This window comes from Nothoprocta perdicaria, unplaced genomic scaffold, assembly GCF_003342845.1.
Source record: "Nothoprocta perdicaria isolate Ctin4 unplaced genomic scaffold, notPer1 scaffold_41, whole genome shotgun sequence".
In the NCBI taxonomy this organism is placed as follows: Eukaryota; Metazoa; Chordata; class Aves; order Tinamiformes; family Tinamidae; genus Nothoprocta; species Nothoprocta perdicaria.
The window spans coordinates 2355569-2377727 of record NW_020455655.1 but is presented as its reverse complement, the minus strand read 5'-3'; the positions used below and the strand labels follow the sequence as shown (position 1 = coordinate 2377727).

Sequence of the window (22159 nt, the reverse complement as noted above, 5' to 3'; positions counted from 1 at the left end):
GAGTGAATGTGTCTTCCTTGGATCTTTAGGGATTTGTGGCTGGCCTGTATGTACGAGGGCTAAATTTAAATTTATAAAAATGCTTATTATGATTAACATATGATTTTTTATTATTTATTTGTCCTAGTTTTTTTTAATTCTGAACATAGCAGAGCACGATGTACTGAACTCACGATGTCCATTCTATAATCAGAGCATCATTGATGCCTGTGYCCTTGTGGTGTAACATCCCCCCCGCCCGCCTGCACAGAGGGTTTGAGTACGGCGTGAAGGGGCGCCGGGCCGTCGGCGCGGGGCCCTCCCGCGGGTTTCTCGCCTCCTGCGCCGCCGTTTCTCCGCGGGGAGCCGCGGGCCCGGCCCCGCTCCAGGGAAGGGCGCAGCGCGGGGCGCGCATGCTCCGCGCCGGGGCCCTCCCCCGTCTCCTCCCCCTCGCCGGGGCTGGGCGGCCGCAGGATGCTGCTCAGGCTGCCGCTCGTGCTGCAGGCGCTGGCGCTCATGGCCAGCCAGCTGCAGGGCTTCCCCAGGCCCGCGGGCGACGGTAGGCACCTCGCGGAGCTCCTTGCCTCACGTTGGGCAAAGTTTTCAGGGGCATCGATACAAGAGAGGGAAAACTTTTGCTTTACTTGGCTGAAAGTAATTAGATCCTCAAGAAAGAGCATTCATCTTGAGAAACTGAACCATTGAAAAAACAATCTGATAGTCAAGGGAAGAAGTAGGGGCTGGTAGAATAAAAGTCTCTGAATTTTTACATTCCTTTTCCAAGCCATGTTTTCATATATTTGGTACCACTTTTCAGGTCTCTSTCTCTGTCTGTCTGTCTCTCGCTCTCTCTCCCCCTCTCTCTCTGAATGTAACAGATTTTTAATCTCTTGGTTATGTCAATCCGATTATGCTATTTCTATTTTAGTCAATCTCTTACTGTTTTACCCCCCACACCCCTCCTGGTTTGTATATGAGTTTTCTTATCAGAAAGGGGTTACTTTCTGTGTATTTGTATTTCTGGGATATCTTTCGCTGCCTTTTTATTTTACTACCTTCTAGGAACACTTTTTTCTAAGAASTTATTTGTAGTGTATTCAACATACGATATTTTATAAAGAAAATGTAATTTAAGAAAAAAATGCTACATTGTAGGCATATGCATCATATGGTTGAATATATTTGTGTATTTGTGTATTTATTCTAGATAAAACTATACACAACAGACAACTAAGTGTAGAAAGACCTCTGGAGGAACAGGTAAGCAAAATGAAAAAGAATCAAAATGCACTCTGATCTTTGTACCAACATAACAGTTTGATCTTTCAGATACTAGAATCATGAATGTCCTAATGGCTTAATAAGAGTTGTAAGGAGATTTATGAGTAAATACGGATGAGCTCTGTGAAAACTGAGTTTYAGTAATTAAGATATGTATAGGTTTTTATTCTTTATCATCCCMAAGGCAGGTCATGAGCTCCATCAGATCATAGGTGTGTAACTCCTTTGTATTCAAATCATGGGGGAATACAGTGAGAGCTTGGGTTGAAGAAAAACTTAAATGGCACTTAGCAATGGAAGTCTTCATTCTTCTTCTTACAGCTGCTTGTAACATTTGATTCTGATCAGAGGAGGCAGTGGTAATGAGGAAAGGAAAGTGGTATGAGTTTGAGCATGTTCATGTTGAGACAGACTTCTTACTGAGAGTGCAGACTGGTCATTGAGGCTTCTACTAGTATTGATAAGAGATTGCAAATTTTAGTGTACTTACTGTTTTGTCCTTGTTTTTGTTTGTATGTATCAGATTGCTGAAGCTGAGGCAGACAAGAATAAGAAAATAATTCCCACAGGTAAAACACTTTCTCTAGTTTTATACTTGTTTTCATAATGGCATTCAAAGAGCTCAAAGATTTTGTCAACATATATAAATATTTATATATATGTATAAATATTTTTTTCAGAAAGCAGGCCGGAGTTCAGAAATTATTCCTTTGTTGATGACTTGAATCTCCTAAAGTCAGTAGCAGAAAGAGAGAGGAATGAAAAGGAGAGGGAGTCAATTAGAAGCTCTTTGTATGAACAGAAACTGGCCGATGATGTAGACTCCACCAAGAACCGCAGGATTGTGGATGACTATGACTCTACTAAAAGCGGGCTGGATTATAAATTTCAAGGTATTCCATATGAAGTTTTCAGTAATATTTAGAATAGAGTTTTCTTGCAAACTGATGATAATCTGTCTTGTTGAACTGTCTGCAACCTGTGTTTGTCCATGGAGCACAACTTCGGTTATTTTCAGTTTTAGAATTTTGTTGCATAACAACTAGATTTTAAAATATAAAGCAGAATTAATACTGTTGATTTTCACAGTCGTCTTCCTTGGAAGAAAATTTAAGCATGTTATTTGCATTGAGTTTTTTAGAGCTTTAGAATTTGCAGGAGAAAAATAAGACATGTTTGTGAATGAAAATATATTCCTTGTTGTTTGAGAGTGAAAAACACTTTTATCTGGAGTTAAATCACCTGTATTTTTTCCAAGTCTCATGTCTATTAGATGAAAGAGAAGGTGCTGAAGGCCAAAGAATACTTGCCTTTCCTGCAGCAGTAGTTAATGATCTTATAGTGAGTCCTCTAAAAATTATAAGCAGCATTTAGCTTAAGCAATTTTTTAATTATATGAATGTATGATCACAGACCAAAGCTTACTTGTCAATTTACTTTTTTGTTGGTCATAATGGTGATATTTACGATAAGTAATTTAATTTGCTGAAATCCAAACAGGAACATTATATGCTTGTTATGACCTACATTGTTCTAAGTAGTCATAGAATGAAAATGAATACCAGAAAGATGCATATAAGCAGATATATGAACAATGTACTTATTTTTACACATTCTTTTGCAAACAGCAAAATATATTCTGGACATTTTTCTTTGTGGGTTACAAATTTCAGTCAGAAAACCATTTTTCAGTTGTGGAAAAAGACTATATGTAATGCAYTGCAAAGTGTGCATGAAAGTGTACTCCTAACATGTGAGGAAAAAGTGGGACTTTGTTCTGAAGGGGAAGAGATTTGGACAAATATTTTTTACAAGATGTCTAATCCAAATGAAATAGGACAGTCAGCACACAGTTAAACTGTAATTGTTTTAGATGATCCGGATGGCCTCCATCAGTTAGATGGCACCCCTTTGACTGCTGAAGACATTGTCCAAAAAATTGCTACAAGAATTTATGAGGAAAACGATAGAGGAGTGTTTGACAAGATCGTTTCAAAACTTCTAAATCTGGGACTAGTAAGTATCCTGCTAGTAGTTTACTTAACTGCTTTGTGAGCTGGCTTAATGCTCTATTTAAAAACATGGTGTTCATGAAAGTGAACAGCCAATGATGCAGGCTTGAGTGGGGCAGAATGTGATTCGGCTCAAGGCAAGTCTCTCTACTCTTTTGTGCCACTGCACATTAGTTTTGTCCTGCAACAGCACTGCTATTCCCTGGTGGCTTTGCAACAAAAWATGTCAAATTGCAGAATGTTTCTGATGTAAAGAAAACATTCACTGAGTGTACACCTCCCATGCATTTGCCCTCATTTTTCATGTAATTGGTCTTTTGGTTTTCATTGGTTTAGTTTGTCAGTTATTTTTGGATGTTCATAGAGAACAGTCTGAGATCATTTCTGTCCACGTGTTAGTTACTGTCATCAGTGGACGTGTAACAATACTGGTTAGCTGAACACTCATTTCTCATTGTTACTGATTTATAACAAGCCTGGGTTTGGCTCTTGCATCTGAATGTCTCAGTAGTTCTAGTCACAACAGTGTGGAATCCTTACATTCATCCTTACAATCCTTACGTTTCAGTCTGCTAGCCTTGTACTTTTTACACTAGATCTTCTAAGTGATTGCAAAGGGAGATATGTGTGAAAGAGCCACATGGTAGAGTTCTCATTCAAGTGGCAACTGTTATGAAGTAAATTTAAAAAAAAAAATGATGTCGTGGAAAACTGTGTTTTCTGTTTATGTGCTGCATTCTGATGTAGTTATTCAATTGTACATAGATATTTACCCATTGCAGAACATATATATATGTGCTTGTATGTGTTTATATGTGTCAGTTGGAACGTTAAGCACTGCACAGTTATATTTTCCTATCAGAGACTATATGTCTGTGTGTAGAGATACACATATACACACATGCACATATATGTATACATACACATACGTATATATACACACGTGTGTGGTGTGTATGTTTATATACATACACACAACAACAAACTAGTAAAAAACAAAAAACTAATTATACTGTGTTCAGCTTTGAAGCAAACRGGTTTGAAACAACCTGTTTAGAAAGCTCAGGTTTCATATTGACGTTAAATCTAAAAACTAAATATTCTGTAAAAAATACTAAGTATTTAAACACGTATTTTAACAGATCACAGAAAGTCAGGCCTACACCCTAGAAGATGAGGTGGCAGAGGTTTTACAGCAGTTAATCGCAAATGAAGCGAAAGATCGTGAGAAGGAGCCTGAAGATTTTGATTATCCTCCAAGCAGAGCAGACAGTGATACAAAAGARAAGCAACAGGAGAAAATGGTAATATTTTTTAGCTAATCATTTTGACTCACTTGCCAAATGGTTYGTGTGGACTAATAGACTGCTTTGCTTTAGGGAATTATTATTCCAGTATGGAAACTGAAGAAGTTAGTAAAGAAATTCTATCCGATAGATGAAAAACAATTTTCTTTAAAGCTTGGATTGGATCCCAAATTTAAATAACTTTGAGGAAATAACTATTATTCACATCTTAATTAGGACGATGTTGGTAGGAGATTATAATATTATTCATTTTAAGTAATATTGCTTTAGCTATGTGACTAATAGAAATGTGCTCATAGAATTTTGTAATGTCTTTTGTGGAGACACCAAGCAAAGCTGATCAAGATAGTTTCATTAATGGAGAAATTGATGATACATTGGATAACACCTGGCCATCATCTAATACCTTGGAAAGAAGAAATGAGCTGCCTTCTGAAGATAATTTTGAAGACCTCCAGTATTTCCCAAACTTTTATGCCCTGTTAAAAAGTCTTAATTCAGGTGAGTTCATCATATGTTTACAGAAGTATTTAGGAAAAGAAATAGAAAACAAAGATTCTCACCACTTTCTCCCTCTCCTTTCCCTTCCCCACCCAACAGCTTCCCCATTTCCCCTTCCTGTGCTTCACAAATGTTAAGATGCAGAACAGAAACTCATTCTGTCAGGGACTATGGCAAAAGGAGGGAGCAACCATTATTGAAACTGCAAACTCCCTGAACTATGAAGTCCTTCCCATTTGGGGCTATATGATTCAGGAGTCCTGATTTTTTTTTCCTTCCTGTAAAGGCATGATGAAAGACTAGCAAACTGTTTTCTGCAGAGATCTTTCCAGTAATATCCTTGTCTTCTCAGCCAACAGAGATACGAGTAGAATCCTCACAGTGATACTACCAGTAAATGAGCACGAGTCTCCCAGTGTTTTCACAAACCACAGGTTTGCTGTTTATTGCAGTGAAAGCCGTGCCCGTCTCTTTCTATTCCGGTGCTAGACGTTATTGCCTTCCAGCTCTTAGAAGCAAGACTATGGCACCTTGCCACAATGCTTTTGTCAGCACACCCAGTCTTGCACTCGCTCTCTGCAGCCAGCATACAATCTCCTGCTCCCTTCCTGCAGRATAAACTGTGCAGTCAGCAACAACTTATTTTGCAGAGACCTTGTCCTGATGGAGCCTTAGTTTTTCCTCAAATTTTTCCTCAAAAGTGTTCCCATAAACACTGGAATGGAGAGTTAGAATGAGAAACCTGAGCACATCCTATATCAAATGCAGCCTGGAAAGCCCATATTTTTCTTCTTGTTCTTTTCATTTTTTTTTCTTGGTAGCTTCACATGCTGGGTTTTTTTTTTTTTTTTCAGCTCATAAAGCAGAAGAGCGTGTTGGGTTCCATAGGTTATAAAGCAAATGGAATTGAGCCCTATTAGCTGCACATCTCTCTGCCTTGTCTCCTGCCTTTGTGCTGTTTACCTGCCAGCTTGTATCAAAATGGGAAACAATTCAACTGCATCTTACAGCTGCTTGTTAAATTGCTGGTTCAAAAACCTGTTCAGCAGCTCTCCAAATAGACTGGGCCCTTTTCTACCCCTACTTTGCAGGAACATTTTAAGGGGGAAAATGTCACTCTTCACTCATCTAGCGCCGACTCTCTTTTTAATAATTAGTTCATTTTTTTATGCAAGAAATTTGTGCAAAGTGTTTGCAGAATTAGGTCTCTCAGTTGGCTGAAGTATTTGGTTACTTTTGTTTTGTCCCCTTACACAGAGACAGAGGCAAAAGAAAAGGAGACCCTGATAACCATCATGAAAACCTTGATTGATTTTGTGAAGATGATGGTTAAATATGGAACAATCACACCAGAAGAAGGAGTTTCCTATTTGGGTGAGAGTGCATAATTTAAGTGCGAGTGTTACTTATCCTATGTTGTTACTGAACCAACGGTGATAATTACGTTGTCTTTCTTGCTCTTACAAGTCCTGTTTCAGAACTGTTAATTCAAGCTTTATTCAAATTAAATGAGTTCCACAGATGAAAAAGGTAGAATAATACAATACAACATACTTTAAAACCCATACCTGATAAATGTTTCATTCATTACTTGGAAATATGTAGTTCAAAATCATTATGATAAGCTACCAGTCATTAAAAAAAGAAGCTTTGAATTAACATTTAACATTCAATTGGTTTTTGTGGCATTATATCGGAGAAGAATTAGCACTTTATTCCGATAATATTTGGGTAGATCAGACATCTATATCTTTGAAAAGCAATCCCACGCTTCAGCATCTTTATTCTGTCGTCTGTACATAGCTGGTATAGACAGGTCGTAATTCCATGGACTTCTACCAAGTAACACACCATGCGTGGAGAGTTTTAAATCCTGGTGCAGGAGTAGCCTTTGAAGATGCCTTTCCTAGATCCATTTTGGAGTCTGTGGCTGTTCAGACTTCATTATTATAATTTACTAAAATTTTCTGAAGACATATTTTGGAAAAGTCTGGATTTGGTTTGTTTTCTCCCATACTTTTCTCCTTCTGACTTTTACRAACTCTGATATTAACTGTTCATAACCTCGAGCTACAGAAGGAGAGCTCATCTATGTAAGCTCTCCACAGCACTTTTATTTTTCTGTATTATTTCTCATCTGAGCTAGCCTGTTAAGTTTTTGTTTACATCAGGGCAACTTGAACAAGTTATGCAGCAGGTAAGAGCTTTACTTCCCTGGCTGCCCATCTAAGGCAGAGCATGTATAACAAAGCAGTTGGTTTCAGGCTCTGTGCTTTCAGTGTGCAATGAAGTGTACAAGTGAAGATAATATGGCTTGAGCAGATCCTGTCCTCACTGATGCTGTTGTGCCAAAATGTACCAGGCTAAATTCTTCCCTGATGCAATAATGTCAGAACTCAGAACAATGGAATTGCGCTAGGGATTCGTTTTTGCCTACTATAATTTAAGACATTTGTTCACATTGGCTTTACGTTGAGTAAATAAATACTGTAACCCTGGAAACAAATTGCTAGGATGACATAGTACAGAGAATGGGGATTAGGTTAAGAATTTTGAAGGTTTGATTTGGTCTGGATTTAAAATAAGACTATCAAGTGATGTAGCCAGCCTGTGCCTTGCAAACCCATGATTTATGGGGAGATGGGTTTTGTACTGCATCAAAGCATCTTACTGTAGTGGGAAAAGCTTTCTCACAGGTCTCAGATTGCATCTGTGGTATTCTTTGCTTAGCATTGCTGTTGAGAAATTACTTTAAAGTTGACCTTCATTTATGAGCTAAGATTCTCAAATGTTCAAGGGTAGCAAGCACAGAAGAATATCAGCTTCTTGTAGTATCTCTAAGAATAAAAGCAGTTTTATTGGCACCCTTACTCCAACTAAAAGCTACAGCATAATATATCCAGAAATTGTTGAATAGGTCCGGTGTTGCTGGATGCAGTTTAGGTTAGGGTGCTGATGCACCCTGTATTATATTCATTCATTGCAGWTATAGGATTAGTATTTCAGCAGGAAATGGCATAAATTGCTTTTCCTCGCTTTATGGCTGAAGCAATGTGGAAGCTATGTCTCTGAATTATATATTTAAAATAATAAATAATTTATTGAATCAAGTCATAAGCTTTTGTTCCTTTCACATGGATGCAGAAGTGAATTTGAATGCATACACTGGTAACAGCTGGTCTGGGATTTGGAAACCACAGCATTATGTCAGCATCATCCCTGAATCCTGCTCTAGAGGAAAATATCTTGCTGCTGCAGTGAATGATGTTATTAGGTTTAACTCTAAGTTATAAAGGATCTAGCCACTGTGGTGCAAGAAACATACATGTATACACATACATGCATGCAAGGAAAAGTTTGTGATTTAATGCACAGTCAATATTATTTAGCACATATTAAATACATAAAGTCTTCCATATGGTAAAAATAATCTGTAACGCAGAGCCCAAGTAGAATGGTATGATGTATGCATATACATAAAACAGAGGAAATCCTGCCTAACTTTGACAGTACAATTTCAAAAAGTATAGCTGTGGAAGCATGAAAGAGAGGCTGGAGCAAACCGGTATAAAATGGGCATTCAGCCAAAATACATCATGCTTGATAATTGCCCTACTGGTGGCAGGATGCCAATATCATCTATCACTCTTTACTTTCGTACGTATGGATGCTATATTTTGATCTATTATGAGCAAATTCTTCAGGGAGGAAAGAGGGGGGAGAAGAAAATGAAGAAAAATGAAAACCCCACAGAATATTTCCAGCTTCCTCAAAAACTTTTAGGTGTGATGTCTTCTTACCCACTTGTGGGCTTGTGGTCCGGTGAGCAAATGGTGCCACAACAACTGAACTCTTCTTGCTTGTCTCAGCCTGGTAGGGGAACAGGTTCTGAACGCTGAACAGGTTAGGAAGGAGTGAGCACAGTTCCTGAAACACTTGTTGCCATTGGCAGGGATGTAGTAGTAGAGCAGTAGAAGAGTTGGAATCTCTCCACCTAATGACCAGCTGAAAGCAGCCAGAAGCTTTCAGAGAAGCTAAAACCGATTCAGCATAAATGATTTCAGTGTTCATTGCATTCATACTTCAAAGATGAGTTTCTGTGGCACAAATCTCTGGTACTGAATTTCCCGTACAGAACTGAAATAGGATATATCCTTCACGATGCTGAGTGCTTTGAGGGAAAAGGAAGTGCTATTCCAAGCACAGTAGAACTCACTTTGATTTCAACAGGGTAGAATAAGAAATTCATTGTGTAGTTATTTACACTGTTTGTATACTGTATATTGGTTAGTTACTAGTGTCACACTTTATTTTCCTTCTGTATCTGCTGAGTGGCCTTATGGTGGGCCTTACTTGATAGCTTGTCTCTGAGATATATATCTATAATAGCCAGATTAAGAAAATTCCTCACCTACACTGCACAGACAGCGGTTTTTGTGTGGTGAGTTGGCTTTCCTGCCTATGTCAGTTTCTTTTGGTTACTTGTAAAATGAAAGCATATTAGTCCTCTCATTTATAGTAAAAGCTACATTGATAGTAAATGGGTAAAGAGAATTATAGTTTTTTAAATACATTCGTATTAACAGTGTTGTTGATTTAGAAGCAGAAAAAATGTTTCTGACAGTTTGTTCAGGCACAATTGTGGATTATCTCCCACATTAAAAAAAAAAGTGAGTGAATTTTAGAACTATTCTAGGAAATATTTGTAATTACAGACTAGTGGAGTATACGATAAATGGAGCTTTCAGAGGCAACAGGCAAATTTAAGAGGTGCTGCTGGGTGTGTAAGATTTCATTTTATACAATACTGTGAATATATTCTACCTGCTTTACACGTTTTGGAAGAGCAGGTTTGTAGCAAATATATGCAGTGAATTGTTATCCCAGAGTTATAAATTAGTAATGCACATATTGAATTCTTGTGTTGGATTCTTATTCATTGGTTAGTGCAGCTGGCAAAATATTTGCAGTTGGTCAGCAGAGTTATTTCTCTATTTCATAGAGAGGCTTACATCTGGATTCTGCATGTATAATGTACRTTGTATCACATCTGATAGCTGAGGTTGTTCATTTTGTCTGCAGTTTCTAAAATCAGGGCTTCTATATCTTCCACAATTTAACAACACAGAGAAAAGAAGGAGGCAAAGGAGCAGGAAGAAAAGTAAGTTCAAGCMTTCCATGGATTTGTTGTCTCTGTTGGGGATGCTCCTCTTAGCCTCTTGGAAGCAGTAATTAGCTCCCTGTAGCCATAGATAGTGTGTACGACATGCAGCCAACAGCAGACTGGTTTGGGAGTAAAACATCATTTAATTAGGAGAGAGAACAGAGAAATTGCTTCAGCTCCTCAGTACGCAGTGTTTGAGTCATAGCCGTGTCCTTCCTTGGACCAGACTAAAGCCACCTCTCACACTGCCTACCTTTGGCTCTGACTCACTATCAGCAGCCGCACAGTCCCCCACAGCTGAGTAGGAGACTGCGTTGGTTGGAAATGGATGTGAACAGATGTCTCTACTTCTTCTACTGCCCTGTCATTTGTTCTTCATGAACAGTTGAAAAGAGGACTTCAAACTATGGGACACACTAGTGATAGTGAGATGGTTTATTGGTGAGAGCCACTGTCTAGTTACTATTCTGGTACTGTTTTACCCCAATCTGAATCAAAGACAACATTAAACCCACCTCAAAAAAAAAAAAAAAAAAAACAAAAATCTAGGGAAATCGGAAGAGACAGAATTCATTGATATTCACCAGATCTTTGATATTCATCAGATCTTTGGATGGTGGAATTAGGGTGAAGCCAGAGCTTCACATATGTGGGGAAAATGCCAGGCTAATCTCCTGAAAGTCTGTTAGCTTATTTYAACAGGGCCTGGCCCTCAGGCTAGGGAATAGCTGCTCTGTCCCTGGCGTTCTTAATGGGTACCGTCTGTAGGGGAGCTCTGCAATTTCCCCAGCACAGGCCAGTGCCAGCAGCTGCCAGTTGGTAATGGTCACTGTTGCGTGGGTCTTTTGTTCTTTCTAACATTTAGGCTTGGAAGATGAAATGTGCAGACAGTATTTCCTACAGGAAGCCATTCATAATATCTTTTCTTTCTTCCTTTATAATTTTTTTCAAATGGCTCTTTCTTATTGTTGTGAGTTTTCCATGTAAGTATTAATCTTTTAATCATTTTTCCTTCTCTGAATTTCCCTTGTTTTTTCTTGCTCAGTGTTACTTTATCATGACTGATGGTATCATGTCTGATGCATGCAGTTACCATAGAGAGTAGTTATGAACTAAAAGTCAAGGTGCCAATACCTTGTATTGTTCTTGGGGAGATTAAGGGCTCTCGCGTATCCGAAGAGTAGAAATCTGAGGCACCTTGGTTAGAAGCAATGGACCAAATACTGAGGAACAGCAAAATGGCATGATGTGAATATTTGAAACCAAGATGAATTTGAATGGAGATGAGTTAAAGGATATGTGGGCAAAGAGTGTGCAAAGGTGTCAAATGAGATAGGAATATAGGRAATATGTTGACCCCAGCCCCACCAGCTTTATAGCTTTTCTGTATATATCTGTGTCTAACCCATCTGTCACAGTCAGTTTGTGTTGTGCTACTTGTCTTTGCACCAACACATGAATACTTGCCTGCCTCCACTCTTCCAATTATCCCTTTTTTTGCCTTTGCTGCATAGAAAAAAAATACATATAATTATGGTATGAAAAGTCTGACAGCTAACTCCACAGTTTAAAAGAAAACGAAAACATAAGTGCCAACTAAGATAAGTTTATGTGGACATCACAGATAAAGGGAGATACCAGCCTCTCATCCAAAGCCGCTGGCTTGTGTGAGAGCCTAGATTYTCTATGGAATCTAAATTTTCTCAGCTACCTTTCAGGGGGATATTCACTAGTTTTAGTATTTCTAATCCTGTCCCCCCCACACACCCGACAATTCCATAACTATCATATCAAATGTGGAAGCTTCTAAATAAAAAAAAGTATTGCAGTTCATTTCTTTATCACTCTTTACCCTTCGAATTTGCAGCTATTTCTTGTAAATGTTCTGCCTTGTCCATTTCCCTTCACTTCCTTCTCCGTGCTTTCCCAGCTGCGTACATTGTGGGACATATCTGTCTCCTTACAGTTTGTTTTTGAAACAAAAGTATTTTGTTTTTGAAAAAAAGTGTTTTGTTTCAAAGAAAGGTGATTTGGGCTTTTTTAATTTTCTCACTATAATGRGAAAATGTCTGCATAAAAAAAGTTTGATTTCAGTAACTCCATGTTGACGGCTGAGCACTGCTGTCATAACCTGTGATTTGAGATGATGACGTGGGTGTGGTGTGAAGCAGGTGTCACTGAGCTTTCGAAACTGGGCTCCCTCCTACTCCTGAAGTAGAGGCGGGTGGGCGCTGCCTCGGTTCTAAGCCATCATGCTGATGAAATACATGCTATCAAAATATTGAAAATGTAGGTTCATCCAGTGAAGCGAGAAGATGAGCCCTGCGTGAATGGTGCTTCTCTAATATTTGGGATTTGTACATCTCACACAAGCAGCSATATAAATTCATTTTTTTAGCTGTCATTAGGATTGATTTCTGGCACCATGAGCATCCCTATTTCTGCTTTAATAAACCCAGGCTTTCCATGCTGTATGAGAACAGCCAGGCAAAGCAGGTCTCTGCTGAGGTGTTGTTTAGTGATGTGAATTCTCAGCTTCAGTCAGTTTGACAAGGATAGAATGTGAAACTGCCTCTTGATAGAAGACAATTACACAGATAAAAAAAGAAACCTTTCCAGTAAATTTAACAGGAGCCAGAAATCACCATGAACCTGTATAGTTGTAGGGAAGGAGCCATTTCAGGCGTCTATTATTAATTCAATTAAATACTAGGATTGTAGATTAGTTGCTGTCCCTCTGATAAGAACAAAGTCATTTAATTTGTAATATTTTTTCACATATCTTTTTTTCCATGGATTTTAAGGGTGTTATCATGGTGTATTCTCATAGAACAAAGATAAGACTTCTGCTTATATGTGACTCGTATTTTTGGGTGCCTAATTTGAAAAAAATTTAGTTTTGATTTTCAAAAGTTGGATATTTGTATTTTCAGATGCAGTTAAATGGCTCATATGGTGTGTAATGCCTGTAGAAACTGGGCCAGTGATACCTGCCTACCCAAATGCATCCCCAAAATAAGAGTCCTTTTGAAAAATGAAAGCTTCAGTGAATCACTCAAGATCAAAGAGCAAGTTAGAAAGTGAGGTAACGCAGAAACCAGATCTTTTGACTCCTGGTGTCTGGTTCTGATGATTAGATTGTTCTGCTCCTCGGAAACCAACAGCCAGGGGCATGGCCTAATTTACCATCATAGGTCATTTCCATTATCTCAGTAGATGCAGTTCTGTTGTTTTAATTAGTGCTATTTCAAATAAGTGGCCAGCTCTGCAAAAGGGTCATTACCTTTCTGAACTCTAACTCTGTAAAAAATTATGTTGCTAGGGAAACGGTATCGGAAAAGTAATTGGCTCTTGTTAGACCTCCAGATAGGACATTTGGTTGCTTAGCTGCTGGCCAGGCACATTTCAGTTCTGAAGATGACTCACTCCATTAGTGTAACTCAGTGCAAACATTGTTCAGCCATGGCCTAGTCACACAGGACAAGTACCGACAATACCAGCTGTTACAGGCGTTAATTCTGGAGAAGAAAAAGCCAGGGGGAATACAAAAAATTTAACTTAGGGAGAACTGGGATTCTGTGGTAAATTCTCTCCTATTTTTTATTGAAGGAAGACCATATGATCCTCATAAACATGAACAGGTCTGCGTAGCTACCTCTTCTCTGTCACATAGAAAATAGAGCTGCTTGTGAAACTTTGAGATTCATTTTGTTGTGCTATATGGCCAGCAGTGTAGCTTCAGTATTTGTCCTGTAAAATGCAGCCCTTATAAAGTGTGGTTTATAGGAAGCTTCCATATAAACTTGTTTGCATCTTTACTGATGGACTAAAACTTTAAAAATGAGATATAGTCACTATCATATTTAATTTGGCCTTGGATCATTAGTGATCAATGTTGCTGTGTTGTAGTTCTTACAGAGAGGCAGCTGTTTTCACATGTTTGGTTGGAAAACTGCATCTTACCATGTTGACATATTTGACAAGTAATAATATATATTATTACTCTTACATTGAAGTAAATGAGATTGTTAGACTAATTGAAACACTTAAAGCTGTAAAACTTCTGAAGTGATTTGCAGAAGTAACTGAATGATACAGGAGCATAAATCCCAATGCCTTCTGAGGCACTTTCTATATTTGGATGCATGTACAACTCTCCAATACCTGTATCAACATATCTATTAACATATATTGAAAATACTGTTACTTGGAAGGCACTTGGAAGGCATTAAAATCTAAAAATGTATAAGTGGGTTACAGGTCAGTTCTGTTAAGGACTCTTCTCTGTCTTTACTTGTGGAAGGTTCTTTGTTGTGTGTCCCAGTGCCCAACAGTAGCYGCTTTGGGATGGAACATGAAAGGCACATAACAATAAATGCACGTGTGTGTGGGTATAAATATTTAAATACTCTTCCTTGAATAAAAATAATTTTACATTGAAAATTAAACCTAATTTAAAAGATTTTGCTGGACTGAGACCAAAAATCAGTGGGGACATTTCTGCTTCTGCATGAATTAGAAAGTAAAGTAGAATAATACATTCATTTGAAATTACAAAGGACTTTTAGGTGAATATATTTACATGGTGAGTAGCAGATTAATAGCCTGTTTTCATTAAGATTATTTTAATGAAGCACAAAGTTAGCTGCATATCTTATCCTAAAAACCATGCCTCTTGTGACAGAGAAATCGTTACACTTCTGCTGATAATAGTATGGTACTTATTCTAGATAAAAAATAGTATGTGAAGTGCAGCTGAAAGGAATGTTTATGTTCATTTCGGTAAGCTTGGGATCAAGTGATTAGTGGAGCATCAGTAGCACCACTATAATAGTAACTTAAGGTTTTTTCTTCTGTAGTAATCTGCTCCAGCTTGCAACCAAGGCCAACCTTGTTTAATTTAGAGCATACGACAAGGTCTCAGTATTATATTAAAAAGAAATATTGCAAGTGAAAATAGTTTTCACAGGAAAAAAACAATGTGAAGTAAAAATGACAGGTTGCAATCAGACAGACTGCCAGCAAAAACTGCTTACATTTTAGTTTTATGTAAATAACAAAATATAGATGACTCAGGATTATGTTATTTCTCATCAGATGGTAGGTAGAATTGCTTATAGTAATCTTCTGTGGAGAGAAATGTGTTTGTTTGAAGGATAATCTTGTAGTTTCAATGCTAAGTATTTTTGGCATAAAAAAAAAAAATGCTTCTAGCTGACGGATAAAATGTTGGCCTCACACATAAAACCCATGATATAAAATATTTACCAGTCCCATAGTATCTATTCTTCCACAATTTCTAAGCCTGATAGAGTACTTTAGCTGTTTATGTAAAGGGAAGATGAACAATTCAAAATCAAGTCTTGCAAAACCATCAAGCCAAGGAGATGACATTTGTCTGTTGAATTTTGCTTCAGTGTTTAACTGAACCTTAAAAAAGCTCAAAAGAGAAATCAAATTCTACAGCTTATCAATAATACAAGTGAAAAACATACACCAGATTATACGATGATCTGCATTTGTGAGTCTTCTATTAAGTACTTTATCTGRAGAACAACTTGCTACAGATAGTGATGTATTTTTCTGTGATTTAAATAACTGGAGTACACGTAAACATATTTGCTATCTTTATGCTTATTAGCCCTGTTTGTTACTGCTAATATTATGATTAGTATTTTTCTTACTTAAAATTGATAAAAGTTTCCTTTAGTTACTTTTTCCTTTATTGGGTAACCAGTTAGCTCTATGTCATTTCTTCAGAGACAAAGATGAAGATGCTTCTCTCAGAGTTCTACCTGTCAAAGTTATATTGTGGTTAATGTAGTCTGTATCATTTATATTAAAGAATAACTGATGTTTGGTTTTATTTTTTCTTAATTTCTAGAAAACTTAGATGCAATGATAGCAGAGCAGACAAAGAAGAAGCTTAAGGACCCTTCCACTAGAACTAAAACAAAGCAACCAGCAGGTACTTTTTCTGTGTTTCTCTTAGAAATCCCTGTTTAATAAAACATCATTTAACCTATTCAGGTAAAAGCAGGTTAATTGTATTAGGTGTCAGACTGGGTCTCATCCCTCAGGGAGCTGTAGATGTATCTTAGATGCTTAATACAGAAAGAGAGGATGTTTTACTTAATTGTGTTATGCATTAAGACTTAAAAGTGTATGCATTATGCAACTTAAGTAGAAGAACCTTGTTCTTTGCCAACTTTGGACCTAATGAATGGCCAGTTTCCTATCATCTTTTCTGCCAAAAGTAACAGATCTTCATTATCTACATACTGTTGTATTTTAGTTGCCAGAATTCAACAACTATTTGTGAGAGAGGAAAAAGGTATTCCTTCTTTCAAATGTCCAGAGTGGAGATGAGTTTTAGGAATCAGTTTGAGATGTGATCCAAGGAGTTTCTTCTCGACTCAGTTGGAACATTTTACATTCTAAAGAACATACTTGATATGTTTTAGATATGTTTTGGATGCATGTGATACAAAATTGCTCTTACTGCAATTTCTTTAGATAAGAGCAGTGAAGAAGCAGACAGTACAAAGGAAGAAGCAGCTAAAATGGAAAAAGAGTATGAAATCTCAAAGGATTCCACAAAAAATGAAGAACAAAATGCAGCAGGGGACAATGAAGAGCCCATAGGTACAAAATAGCTGGGTTTTTTTTGCTATGTGCATATCTTCTGAGTGATTTGACTCTTCTGCTTTGATTTTTTTCTGTTGTATTAGTATAATTGTGTTTAGTTTATAGTTACTGTGAGTCAGCACACAAGAGCCTGATTCAGAAGTGAACTTAATTGTTTGCTTTTACATGTATGAAACCACACCCTGTGCTGAGTAACAGTATAATCCTTCACAGAATTCCTGTCTCTTTTGACAACCATATTAAGTGGATTTTAATAGACTAATACAGAGTTATTTTGCTTTGCATTTGTGTATATTCCATGAAATCAGATCATCAAGATATTCTGTATTCTGAATGGGTCCCTTGATTTCTCTAGTTTGTGTTTAAAGCAAGCTGATACTGAAAGGTACTGAACCATCTCTCTGCAAAGTGAAGCAATTTGCATTGTGAAGCCTTTTTTTTCAGCAGTGACTATTTGAGTATAGATAGTGAAACAGCTTAAGACAGCTGTCTTAATTTCATAGTAGGATAAAATTATCTCAGTAACTGTGAAGAGTAATAGATAACACATTTCCCATGCCTGTTGAAGATTTGACTGTGGAAAAAAAGTTCAGCTCAATAGCTTTTAAGAGATTTAAGTTAAATTTGCATTTAGTTCTTTGTCTCTTCATGCAATGTCCTTTGCTTTTTCAAAGAATGTCTTACAATAAAGCTAACTCTGCACTGTCAGCTCAAAAATTTCTAATACCGAATCTACTTACTAATGGAATCAGACACTCATAGCTGGCAGTGGTCGCCTTCCACATGCTAATTGTACTCTTGTTTTCCCTGAGAAATGTAAGAACATTACATCAATAAAGCCCCAGCCAACTTAAGAATTCAAAATCCATTAGCTAGAATATTTCCTTAGGGGCCTTATTAGGTAATTCCTTGAACTAATTCTGTCCTGTGTGCTTTTTAGTCCAAAAATAGCCATCACTTTAAAATTTCAGCTATAACAAGCAGTAACAATGAATTATCATGGTAATTTTAATGCCTTCTTTTTCTTAGTAAGTGTAAGTAGTTGTATTTCATCCTATATTTCCAAAATATTGCCAGCTTAAATTTGCCCTCTGTTGTTAGTAGCACTGACTGGAAGAGATTTCTGACATTTTGTGTGTGAGTTGGTACTCAAAGCTCCCAGTCTCCTCTAAGTCATTTCCTGCTGTCTTAACAGCTTTGTCTTTGGTGAACAGTTACGGTGATCGGAAAGTTGCCCACAATCCATGTTTGTGGTATCTGTGGATGCCACTGAAAGCCATGCACAGAGATCAAAAAAATGCCATGATTCTAAGTTTGTGGCAGAGATGACTAATCTTTTACAGACAAAACCTGCTAGCCATCTGTGGGAATTTTGCCTGACTAAGGTTGACAGGACTTGGCTTTAAAACAGAAACTAAGAATAGTTTTGATCTGTCTTCCACTGTAAGCATCTTCACTGAGTTAAGCAAACTGCATCAATCATTGATGGTAAGTGCTTTTTTCTCTCTCATCCTTTTCTCCAGGGAAGGCTGAGGCATATTTGGAAGCAATCAGGAAGAATATAGAATGGCTGAAAAAACACAACAAACAAGGTAACAAAGAAGGTATGAAGCCTTGCATTGTGTGGGCACTATATACATTGCAGAGCATTCTTTAAATTGCATTGTGCTGTGAGTCATATAATAAACCTTTTTATAATGTCTGGTATGCGGAAGGGCTGCATACATCCTGATAGCAATGCACAGGCCATCACAAGTAACAATGATTTCTTGTTTCATAACTACAAGTTAAATAGTCAAGATACATCACARTGCTAGTGGCATATGTTTGTATTGAATTTCAGCCCAAAAAGAACAGTGACCCAAGCAGGGCAGAGTTTGTTCACCAGCTGGTCTGCTGCATCTAGGCTGTTTCTGGGAGGCAGGACCATGTGAGAGCTGGAAGGAGTCTTCTAACAGAAACAGGATTTACACCTTATTTTTCACAGGCTTTTATTTGTCCATATCATGCTTGCCCCCAAGATCTTATATAAAACCATCCYTCTCTATCTTACCCCTGCGATTGCTGGGGCTTCTGTTGTCACCCTGTCTGTAAGTGAAAGGTTCTTAGCCAAGGGAATCCATCCCCAGGGTCTGACTGGAGCCTGACAAGAGGGATCCCTCTTGCAGCAGCCAAGCAGAAGTGATGAGATTAGCCTTACATAATCTAGCCACCCCCGCTGTGAGTTGAAGTGTGTAGGAATTGTATTTCAGAGATGAATGCACATCTACRTTTGATTTTTCTATATAGAAATTTAGTATCAGGAAGGACTTTTTTCTCTCCTTTTTCTTTCTCTTTTCCTTCCTTCCTTCCTTTTCAATCCTACTGTTAATTATCCCATTTTAAAATATTTTCCAAGCAACCCATGGCAGCAACTGCAGTTGGCAGCAGATTTACATATTTGCTGCAGTGTTTTCCTGCCTGTTCCAGTAAATATTTCTGTTTATCACTGTACTTATTTCAGTAATTAGATTTYGGACACAGGCGATTATTTCTTCATTTAACACACACTGGGTAACCCCTTGCTCCTCCTCATAGTAACCTTTCCTCAGCATTACTACAGCCTGAAAATAGCTGTGACTGGAGATGAGTGGCATTTTATCTGCCTGTGARTGCAATAAGATGTACTGATATTAATTTCTGAAAATGGATCTGCTGTGTTAGTGCTTAATGCATGGCTTTCTGTATAGTGTGGTTTTAATTTTCACTAAATATCTTGACTGTCCTTTGGCAATGTAAATGAGTCTTCAGGTGTGTGTAAGTTACAAAAAAAATTAGAATACAGTTCTTGCTCTTTTGATACTTTATCTTCATTGTGATTTTTCCATACGTTCTATTTTTGTAGAATGCTAACTTCATTATCTTAGGATAATGATAAAGGAAGTACAGTCAGGGTAAGTTTATCCAAGTTGGAATGCTTTGTATCATCTGTCACTTTTCCACTTCCAGCTAGCACTTGGGAGCTAATGGAAAAATGATTCAGAGTAACTGATATATTAAAATGGCCAATCTTTTCCTCTTTTGGATTTTTTACTGCAGTGAAGAATTGGCCACTTTTTTTTTTTGAGGTACTGATTCTTCAGTTACTGCAGTGAGGTATATCAGAGGTAAAACAGTGAGGTAAGACAGATCTGCAACTAACTCTTCCAGTGTTCTGGGAGTTCACAGTAGTTGGCCTAGTAGATCTGACCTCTAAGGATATTTTTCTCACTATAGAAATTTTAGCGTAGTGTAGAATTGGGCAACTCATACGCAGTCCMCTCACTGTAGATAAGGTGTCTCACAAAAAAAAAGAGACCATTGCAAAGGGCTTTTGTTCTTTATTTTGGAAGATGAAGGTAGCTTTGTGAGGTCCCAGGCAAGGGATCATAAAGACAGCTAAAAATTGGCTTTGGCAGTTCTATGTAATCTGGCAGGTGCTTTGGAAATCTGTGTGGAATATCTCAAAAAGAAGACACTATTGAAAGTCTGCTACCTTTACAGATGTAGGAATTTTCTAACCTTAGTATTCTTTCTGAGTACACAGTGATTGGATTCATGGACTACATCTATGATCGTGTCACACGATTTTCAAACCAGAGTCCTTTGCACAATACTGTGTGGCCCCAAGTTGCATTATAGCCACACCTTTGGCGAAAGAAAATAGCTATTTTCCTTCCCCAATATCTTTCACTGGAGGAAGTTGTTTTACCATCATGAATGAAATCTCACAGCCTCATTAAGTTGTTAAGTGTTATTAGTACCTATCATGCARATAGGATAGAGAGACAAAACGGCTAAGATACCCTAAGTAATGCCAATAACAGACCAGAAGTGACATTTGCCTCAGAGTTCTATATCAAGATAATTTTATCCAAACCACCATCATAGCTAAAAAGACATTTTTTTCAGGATTTTACTTTTTATTGTTTTAGCAAGTTGCARTTTTAGTAAATTCTCTTCATGTTCTCCAAAGTGCATTTGTTGGATAAACTTTACAGTGACGTTGTTTCTTAGGCGAAGCAGTATAATGGTGATTACTCACTGTGTAAATGAATTCCTGTTTTTCAGACTATGATCTGTCAAAGCTGAGAGATTTCATTGATCAACAAGCTGATGCTTATGTGGACAAGGGCATCCTGGACAAGGAAGAGGCTGATGTAATTAAACGTATATACGGCAGCCTGTAAGAAGCTGGCGGCTGCCAAACGTAGAAAACTAGCATAGCTTTCCCTCTCCCAGCTCAATGACTTATGATCTGTTTTTCAGAAGGTATCATTAGAAATGCTCTGTTTACATTGTACTAAAACTTTTTAGACAGCAATGGAGAGCTGTAGTGCTCTACACTGATYGCATACTGTATTTTCCAACTCTCACAAATCAACCCTAGAGGCCAAATTCTGACATTGAATTTCTATTTGACAGGGTAAATATTTATGTAATGTTCTCTTTATTATTTGTGTTTGACTTACTTTTGTAGGTAAACCAATAGTTTTTGATGTAAAGTTCATTTAATGCTATATTGTTTTGCTCTCACTCAATTAGCTTGCTAGAGATGCAACTATGTAAAGGGCATTATTAGAAAATAGTTCATAGTTCTCTAAATAAAATATTTGAAAATAATTTTCCTATTAAAGTGTTCATTAATCATGATATTGTTTTACATCCAGAAATTTTGTTTTTAAAACCTAGTACCAGGATTTCCTGACCGTGTCTGTGTTCCTATATGTATCATTCTGTACCTTTGAGTATAGTGTCTTTAGCTAATTATTACATCTTTGACGCTACAGCTGCCTTTCAGATTCAAGAACAGAACTGTATTCTCCCTGATTTTTCTTCACCTAGCATGTCTAAATGTTAACTTCTTGGTGCCCCTCTTGTTGACTGTGCATGCATAACTAGTTGAATTCCTGGTGTGAGTAGCCTGGTAACAAATGTAAGTAGCCATTAAATTATTTTAAAAAGCAAGAAAAGGAAAGCAAATCAAGTAATTTTGCAGGGGAAGGGGAGGTTGCAATGAAAGATATTTTCAGGGGCCTCACTATTCAGATACTCTTAAAGAACCCATCAAATATCACCACCCCTGAATATCAAGTCAGTGATCTATTTACTGACTTCTGGCCTGTGTTACTACTGTAGGGAAGACTATCTCTTGGTTTACATGCAAACTATCATCAGCCCAGTATTTAGTACCTATCACAGAGTGAAACAATAACAAAAATGCAGCTCTCATTCTTTCTTCACTTACA

The 22159-nt window shown here is 37.5% G+C and overlaps 1 protein-coding gene across 2 annotated transcripts; it reads left to right on the top strand.

The window, feature by feature from the left end:
• The first annotated feature begins 436 nt into the window (after positions 1 to 436).
• Positions 437 to 21684, top strand: SCG3 (secretogranin III). 2 transcript variants are annotated; one of them, XM_026045761.1, is made up of 12 exons: positions 437 to 538; positions 1187 to 1239; positions 1784 to 1829; positions 1941 to 2153; positions 3134 to 3276; positions 4415 to 4576; positions 4903 to 5080; positions 6338 to 6454; positions 16129 to 16212; positions 16761 to 16889; positions 18416 to 18484; positions 20982 to 21684. In XM_026045761.1, the coding sequence occupies exons 1-12, from the start codon at positions 454 to 456 to the stop codon at positions 21098 to 21100; spliced, it is 1398 nt and encodes a 465-aa protein (XP_025901546.1). In that variant the 5' UTR covers positions 437 to 453; the 3' UTR covers positions 21101 to 21684. The 2 variants fall into 2 exon arrangements, with proteins under 2 accessions (XP_025901546.1, XP_025901545.1); XM_026045760.1 differs by having other exon boundaries at positions 18416 to 18496; positions 20982 to 21677.
• The last annotated feature ends 475 nt before the right edge of the window (positions 21685 to 22159 follow it).